General features: G+C 29.3%; 3 protein-coding genes across 4 annotated transcripts; 1 reads left to right on the top strand and 2 right to left on the bottom strand.

Moving 5' to 3' along the window:
• Positions 1–778: 778 nt before the first annotated feature.
• On the bottom strand, positions 779–3,515 carry LOC146531398 (uncharacterized). Of its 2 annotated transcripts, none has more exons than XM_085198246.1 (5): positions 3,093–3,515; positions 2,869–3,002; positions 2,462–2,553; positions 2,134–2,344; positions 779–1,248 (listed from the first exon to the last, which is right to left on the bottom strand). In XM_085198246.1, exons 1-5 carry the CDS (start codon positions 3,185–3,187, stop codon positions 869–871), a joined length of 912 nt encoding a protein of 303 aa, XP_085054372.1. In that variant the 5' UTR covers positions 3,188–3,515; the 3' UTR covers positions 779–868. The 2 variants fall into 2 exon arrangements, with proteins under 2 accessions (XP_085054372.1, XP_085054373.1); XM_085198247.1 differs by having other exon boundaries at positions 2,869–2,952.
• Positions 3,516–4,047: 532 nt separating this feature from the next.
• Positions 4,048–5,879, top strand: LOC146531397 (Golgi to ER traffic protein 4 homolog). Its single transcript, XM_085198244.1, has 4 exons — positions 4,048–4,432; positions 4,501–4,783; positions 4,863–5,173; positions 5,262–5,879. Exons 1-4 carry the CDS (start codon positions 4,320–4,322, stop codon positions 5,509–5,511), a joined length of 957 nt encoding a protein of 318 aa, XP_085054370.1. The 5' UTR covers positions 4,048–4,319; the 3' UTR covers positions 5,512–5,879.
• A 118-nt stretch (positions 5,880–5,997) lies between these two features.
• On the bottom strand, positions 5,998–8,405 carry LOC146531396 (uncharacterized). Its single transcript, XM_085198248.1, has 4 exons — positions 8,088–8,405; positions 7,868–7,959; positions 7,167–7,377; positions 5,998–6,851 (listed from the first exon to the last, which is right to left on the bottom strand). The coding sequence occupies exons 1-4, from the start codon at positions 8,191–8,193 to the stop codon at positions 6,481–6,483; spliced, it is 780 nt and encodes a 259-aa protein (XP_085054374.1). The 5' UTR covers positions 8,194–8,405; the 3' UTR covers positions 5,998–6,480.
• Between the last annotated feature and the right edge of the window lie 435 nt (positions 8,406–8,840).

Here is an 8,840-nt window from a genome sequence, read left to right as displayed (position 1 = left end):
CAGTTGACATTTGTAGCACGGAAGTCTCCCAACTATATATATATATATGTATTTATGTTTGTGTATATATATATATAATATTTTGTTAGTTTGTATATATTATATTGTATTTATTATATATCTGTATGTATTTTCAAAATTGATATTTTATTTTTAATTTTTTTTTTATTTTTGCACGCCTACACTTTTTGTTCTCCCACATGACAGGTTGGCTGGTAGAAAATGCTTGTTAGCGTTAAGCCCGCCTATTGTACAATTTTTTTTTTTATTTTTTTTTGTGCAATAAAGAATATAAATAAATAAATAAAATAGTTTGAAGCTTAACAAAAGATTGCTGATGAAGATCATCGTCATGGCAAATTCATCGCAAAATTGGATCATCCATCGGATTGGTTCATCAGGATGGCGACTTTTTTTTTAGATAAAAACATTTTTGCCTTATCCACTCTATATCCAAGATATTACAACAGATTTTTTCTGTATGTAAAGACTAATCTTGATTGAAAAAACCTATATAAGTATTTATCGTGACAATTTTTTCGTATGTACATGTTACCAGGTATATGTATTCTGCATACTCTCATAAAGTAAATTGATTTGTAGAACATTATTATAGTTATATTTACATGATGGTTTCAAATTATAGGACAGCTTTTAAAAACAATGGCGCTAGATCATAAAAATAGAAGTTCTGCAACGGTTATACCCGTAATGTGCTAAATAAGTACAAAGTGAGTTGCTCTTTTATCTGTAAATAAGATAGTATTAAAATCAAATAAAACTCCAAACATATTTTTTAAATATTTAATTTCATCAACCAGTATAAAATATACCTATGTATACATATATTAAATATACCTATACAACCTTATTCAGATACATACTTAGTAACCGCCAAATAGTTCATTTCTCTTGTAAACTTAGCCCATTGTACTGTTTTCTTTTGAATGTCTAATTTAATATTATCGTTTTTACATTTGAGCGCTTGATTTATAATAAACCTGTTAAAGTAATGAACGTGGGGATGGTTGACATACTCTTCGATATTCATCCACCTACAATCTTTTACTTCCCTCTCAGATACAGTTATATTGTCGGTAAGGGCCTTCATCATGAGGAGAACATATATATCGGAATTACCAAACATCATGTTGTGCGAGTGTCTGAATGATATTAGAGATGTGAAATCTGTTTCCACTCCCGTTTCTTCCCTGACTTCTCTTTTAGCAGCTTCAACTATATCTTCACCTGAATATGAAATATAATTTAAGTTTAAGTGGTGTTTTTATTCGATTAAATTTCTTATATCAAATAATTATAAATGAATATATAATAAACATTTAAGAAATTATTGCAGGAAGCAAGCTAAACAAATCATATTAGCATTTTTTACGTTATTTTTATTCCTACGTCATGTACAGTATGGAGCGGTACGGTCAACGAGTCGTGGCCGCCCTGGAAGTTAGACTTTCCGAACTTTTGCTCATTGTTCATTCGGCAAGACAATAATTAAAAGTTTACTTATTAAGAACACGTAGCGGGATTTGAACCCGTGCCTCCTTGAAAACCGTCCAAGGACGATAGACGGTTTCCAAAATGGCGCGGGTTCAAATTCCGATACGTTCAATTTTTTATACGTTTTCTGTTGGTGTTTAAGTGTGGAATAACACCTTAAAAATTAAAAAATATAATTAAAAGTAATAAAAATTCCAAACTTAAATCTATGCAGTCATCTACTACAACTTCAGGATAACCATAACTCAATAACTTTATAAAGCTAAAGCATAAATCTCTAAATTTCGTTTTACAAAACACTTTGTGTACTATATTATTTTATATTTTAAATTAGGTTACTTATTTAGGAAACCTATAAACTTATTTAGGATACCTATAAAATTTTAAAGTTGCAGGATTTGAACCTGCGCCTCTTTGAACCTGTCCGCTTGCTTCAATTAATTTTTTTGGAGGGATTATAACAAGTTTCCACTACCCAAAGAAGATTTTTAAATGTATAGCTATGCAACAAAAAATTAAATTGAAACTACACATTGCATACAATAAAATAATAACTTATTTTTCAACTTAACATTTGTAACATAAAGTAATCTTATTATTATGTAGGTCATATCTTACCCCTTTCAACATATCCTCCAGGAAGTTTCCAGTGGGGATAATCATATTGTTTTTCAGACAGAGCTAGTAATTGATTTCTTCCATTTAAAACTAGGGCTCCGACACCCAAATTTGTGTGACTAGCAGGTGGCAAATTAGGTTTCGAGTCCATTGGCAGCCATTTATACATCATGACAAAATCATCTCTGGCATGATGAAAATTAAAACCTTTCTAAGAATATTAATAGTATTTTGTAAATATATATACATATACATAAATTTGGTGTTAGCTTAAGTTTTAATTATGTGAATTGTTTGTAAAATTCGTACATAATTGTGTTATACTCACTTCTGCTAATATAGGTACATAATGGGTGTCATCTATATGAACTTTAAACCATATGCAATGTCTATTTTCACTCTTCCATAACTGAAGTGTATCTGTAAGTAAATACGATAAGTGTCAAATAATATTGTAATATAGTGATGGAATCATCGCTCAGACACAAAGTAACAAAAGATAAACTATATTTTTGCAATATTTAAATGTAAAAGTTGTGGGTTTCATACCCATTCAGGGTAATGAATTATGTTTATTTTCCTGTTCAGGTAAGACAACATACAGCATTGAGTTCAGTTACTTACAACAAAAGAAAAATAGAGAATCTCTAGGCTCACCATACTATTTGGGGAAAAAAATACGAAAATGTATGTTTTTAATGAAAAATATGTAACTTTTCTTTATAAGACACTTACTTTCAAGCTGTTCTGAAAACATATCGTTATTACATTGCAGTTTTTTAGTATCAACAGTCATCCCATTAAATCTGTCCATTTCACCTGTAAATACTTGAAGAGATGGATATTTGTTGAAGGTACACGAAATATTTCTAAAATAAAAAGCCATATTACAAAATATATATACACTAAATACCATTTTAGTTCTTTCTTAAGCAGTTTCAAATAACATAAAAAATTACCTTATATCACTACAACATAGCTTTGCTTTGTTTAAATAACCTAGTTTAAGGATAACTCTTCTGATTAATAACATTTCAGAAATTCTTGTTAACATAGATAAAAGATTAAATAAAGGATTCAGTAGTTTAAAAGTTTTATTAAGCTGCCGTTATTTTAATGAATATAATGTTATAATATTAAGCAAAAATAAAATGACGCTGAATAAATGATATATTATGTAAAAAATAAATCAGAATTTTTTGCTTATTCTAAGTTCTCCTTGTAACTTCTTGATTAGCATGATAAATGTATTTTATATTTCTTCTTAAACTAGAATAAAATTATATAAGATTTTCGACTATCATTTGAAATCGCGTTTATCAACATTTCGATGATATTTTAATATATTTCATTTACTTAATGATTATATAGTATATAGCGATACGTCAATGTCATGTGCCAAATGTTGTTGTCCCCTTCGTTCGAAAATTCAAAAACCTTAAAGAAGTTTACTGAATTATATTGAACTCATGAACTGTATCAGTTTTATATTTCAGTGCAGCTTTAGCTGAATGTGGGACAGTGCCATCAGATGCTATATCTGGGAAAAGCGGGATAAACCGAAGTTATAAATTAAATACTAATTAAAGTAATTAGTATTTTTTTTTTAAACCAGATTTTTTTTTCATTATTGTGGATGGATAGATGGATTTCATTAATGGAGTGCGAACCTTGTTGGCAATTTATAGAGGTCTAAAATCTAAAATTAAAACTTGGCCCCAGCTTTGAACAAATCTGTTCGTATAAAGTTTCTTTTTTAATTTTTCAGAATAAATTTTTTGTTATTAAAATTTCTCAGGTGGAACAAGACTATTCTGGAGTGGACACGGGCACCCGGTCCTCCCCTATTCCTACGCGCATGTGCCTCATGACATTATTGTTTATGATTAAACACTGCAATTTTAATCTATTTCAGAATCAAAAAAACACAGATACAAAATAGTTTTATTAAAAAACATTTTTAATGTTTTATCTCCCTTACTCATGAATGATTTGGATATAACTTTAGTTAATTTTGAGTTTTGACACGTCATGCTTTTATTAGGATAAAAATATTGTCAATTAAAGCAATGACAAAATGACATAAGTTTTCATGTGGTAAAGTCATTAATTGTGATGTTCTATATGACCGAAGCTATGTGAGGAGTATTTTTATATACCTAGTTTTCTAAAATTAAAAAAAAACAATGGCTGGACGAGGTGAAAGAGGTGTAACTCGTGTTTTGGAAAAATTAGAGGCGTCGATTAATTCGGGTCAATATTATGAAGCGCATCAAATGTACAGAACTTTGTATTTCAGGTAAAAAATGTGGTTAATCATGTAAATCATGAATGAAATTAGTTTGTCAATTGCGTATTACTTTGCAGGTTCCTAAGCCAAAAGAAATATTCTGATTTATTAAATCTATTATATAAAGGCTCTACACTTTTACTTCAACGCGATCAACAAGGCAGTGGTGCAGATTTGGCTATATTATTATTAGATGTCTTAACTAAATCAGAAACAAAACCTAGCCATGAATGGATAGAAAGAATAGGAAAGTTATTTGAAATGATGAACTCTAGTATACCTGAGCGCGACACTTTCCTTACTAATGCTGTAAAATGGTCAATGGATAGTAATAAGAAAGGACATCCTTTACTTCACAAGGTATATCTTTACTGTTTTATTTAAATTTTTGTTAATGTTTCATTTTTTTAATGTATTAATAATCATGATTAATTTCTAGAAAATTGCAGAAGTGTATTGGAACGAAAAGAAATACACATTAGCACATAGACACTTTTTACACTCAAGTGATGGAGAGGCATACGCAAAAATGTTAATTGAATTGCATACCACTAAAGGATTGAAATCAGAAATAGATTTATTCATTGCACAAGCCGTTTTGCAGTGTCTTTGCTTGCGCAACATACAGATGGCGACAGAGGCATTCAATAAGTATACAGGCTCACATCCAACCATAAAAAATGATAAAGGCCCACCTTATTTTTTCCCCTTGCTTAATTTTCTATGGTTTCTATTACGAGCAATTGAGCAGTATGTATTTTTTTTATTATTATGTTGTTTTTGTAAATGTATTTAAATGAAATATCAATTGTAATGCCTATTTATATTTTGTTTTCAGAAAACACATTGTTCAATTCAAAATTTTAAGAAATTGTTATGCTATTAGTATAAAGCGTGATCCAAATTATGCAGTATATTTAGATACAATAGGCCGCATTTGGTTTGGTATTGAAATCCCACAAAACAAGAATCAAAATTCAGTATTCGGTGGACTTTTAAAATCCATTATTGGAGATGTTGATGTGGACACTTCCGATGATGATGGTGACCATTTGGGAAACTGTGCACCTGCACCAGATTTAGATTAAAATTAATATATTTTGGTAAAGAAAGGAATTTTCAAATGAAACCAGCACTTGAAATTTGTTTTTCTAAATTTGGAAATAAAATAAAATAGTTACTTGAAGTGGTTTATGTGGTGCAAAGTAACCTTCAAAGTTTTCTAAGAAAATTTTATTAAAATAAAATCAGGCTATTTTAATATATTTTTTTAACATATCTAACTCATCTAAAATATGTTATCTAAAAATAATTATTTTGGCAAATTTTAAGCTTATAGTCAATATAGAGCAGATCTTTTAGATCTTATTTGTTTTAATAACCTGTTTATAATGTTTGTATAATTAATAATTGCAATTAATGTTCATTTATTAAATGGTAAAGTTTTATTTTTGAATTATGCTTTATTACTTTCATCATTTTTGAATGTAAGCTTTAGTGCTATGAAGAAAGGGAGATTTTGGTGAAGTTTTTGTATTTAACAGTACAGTGTATCAGGAGTAAAATAATAAAAATAATTAAAAAGACATTTATTTCAAAATAAACCAAAATTCGCCATAAACATTGAGTACTATGAATAGGTACAATAGTCACAAAGCAATTACTGTAAAGACTATATTATAATAAATTAGGCAATAAAATGTCTGTTAAAGAAAATTATATCAACACTTAAAAAAATATTCAATAAAATTTATTATTCTAAAATTCGGATACATTTATTAATTTACAATTACTGTAATTACTTTCAAAATATACATAACACTGAGGTAGACTTGTAATATGTTAATGTAAACATACATTTCGTAAAAAGCAGATTCACACAGTTTAATGCATAGCAGGGTAGGCAGACTAAACCTAGTGTTAAGACGTTGTTCCCCACTTTCTACCTTATCATCGAACAGAGCTCACGCCACCTTTTACTGAAGTGGCGAATAGAAAATAATTTAAATATCCTCCCAAGTGGCACTGCAGACGATTTCTGTTTTATCATATTTAAATTAAACATCTTCAACAACAAAATTGGTTACATCTCTTGACCAATTTTTTATTTTTAGTTGTGTCTTTTTTAAATTAAATTTAAGGCCTCTATTTTTTAAATCTAATGCTTGTTGCACAATAAATCTATTAAATTCATGGACATCAGGATGGTTTAAAAATTCATTTACATCCATCCATTTGCATGCTTTGATTTCTTGTTCTGATCTAGTTATTTCATTAGATGTGGGTCTTAATAAGACTACAATATAAATATCGGAGTTACCAAAATTGGCATTATGAGAGTGCCTTAATGTGACCATTGACTCAAAAACCGAATCAATGCCAGTTTCCTCTTTTACTTCTCTTACAGCAGCATCTTTGATGTCCTCTCCTGAAAAATACATAAATTAAAAGAGCATCATTCGACCAGTTCTTTTATATGGCAGTGAATGTTGGCCAGCACTATCTCGTTACACTCGGGAGCTTCACATTACAGAAATGAAGATACTAAGGCGTAAAGTGGTCTGCCCGCATATGTAACATATTCATTTGAGGTAGTCTTGGAGTCCATGATCTAGGGTACTGTCACTCAACATGCAATGTCTAAATTGAGCGGAAACTATGCAATGGAGTGTCTTAACACTTCCCTCTGTTTATCCTGCTATATGTGGAATGTATGTATAAAACTAAAACAACAATACTATACCTCTTTCAACATAACCTCCAGGAAGTTTCCAATGAGGAAAATCTAAATACTTCTCTGCTACAACAAGCATTTTATTATTTTCATCCAGAACTAGACCACCTACACCAATATTTGTGTGACTTGCAGGGGGCAAATTTGCTGGACAATTAGTAGGGAGCCATTTGTACATCATTACAAAATTATCCCTTGAGTGATGAAAGTTAAAACCTTCCTGAAAAGATAAAAAAAACATACATAATGAAGGAATTTTTCTAAATTATAAAAACATACATTATTTATCTAACACATGATGATGATTGACATCAACCCTTCTGTTACTACATATCGCTATCACTCACTCATCCATTATTATGTATTTTTCCCTGCATTCACTTCAAGAGCTATGCAGCCTTATTTGGTCTTTGTCCAGTATCCTCAACATTGTGTTCTCAAAAGTTAACCAAGATCTCCCCTTACCTCTTGCCATTCACTAAATAATTATATATTTTTTTAGTATTCTTTTGCTTGGCATTTTTAGCATGCACAAACCACCTAAGGACTAAGAGCACTTCATTCTTATTTTAAATTTTGTTTAAGAATTCCTGCGTATAGCAGGATAGGTAGAGGATACTATTTTAAAATTTCATTAGATTTAACAGTATATTATAAAATTTTTAGTGCATATATATTAAGCAATTGAAAATATGAAATATACACATTACTTTTGCAAGTATTGGAATTATCCCTGCATCCTTAATATTAACTTTAAACCAAATACATTTTCTGTTTTCTTCATCCCATATTTTCAAGGAAGCTGAAAATATGAATTATAAACCAATTACAAAATTAAATTTTTAAACCAATAGTTTTTGGATGGTACAATATTGTATGTAAATCAATTACATAAAAGAAATAATTTTATATTTATGTAGTCATAATCACCTATAAGCTGACCACTAAACTTGTCCAGTTCAAAATTTTCATCACATAAATCGACTGTGATGCCATTGTATCTATCTGTAACTCCTTCGAATGTTTTTGTGGACATTGTAAAATTCTTCTGTACATATAAGTAAAAATGTTATGTGGAAAATTTGTAGAATTTATATCTTAAACGGCAATGACTTTATTCTCAAATTGGTTATTTCCTTATCAGATATCTACATGTTTTTTGCGTTTGCTAAAAATTCAAATCATCATCTTTAATCCAGACGTCAGAGCACCGTCTGAGTTAATGGAACAGATAAATAATACTACACTGTCTGTTCACTTGTCACATATTTTATTACAGTAGCGCACATTTTGTACAGCGTTTGCTTTTTAAATTAGTTATTTTCCTTTGATAGTTTATTTTATGTAACAATTTTACCTCTCATTATTTAACTTAAAGGCAATATGTATAGTAATTACTAATTACTAATTATGTGACTTCAGGTATATTATATGAAATTGTAAAAGGAAGTAGGTATAGTTATTAAAAAAATAAGAAATTTAGATTGTGTTATTGTTCTTATTACCTATATAAGTACTTATAGTTGAATAACATATTGCAGGGCAACTACTAATTACGACTAGCGATAAAAGAAGCATATTGGTTATTAAAATAATATTCCTTAAGGAATTTAAAAAAGAAAACAGGTAGAGTTAGGCAGAACATAAGTGTTCTGCAATTTTTACACTAAGGTATTCAGTAAG

The sequence above is a fragment of the Heliconius melpomene genome, chromosome 15 (genome assembly GCF_056956725.1).
Source record: "Heliconius melpomene rosina isolate 202511_hmr_F chromosome 15, ASM5695672v1, whole genome shotgun sequence".
In the NCBI taxonomy this organism is placed as follows: domain Eukaryota; kingdom Metazoa; phylum Arthropoda; class Insecta; order Lepidoptera; family Nymphalidae; genus Heliconius; species Heliconius melpomene.
The sequence above is the reverse complement of the archived record's forward strand: the minus strand, read 5'-3'. Positions and strand labels throughout refer to the sequence as shown.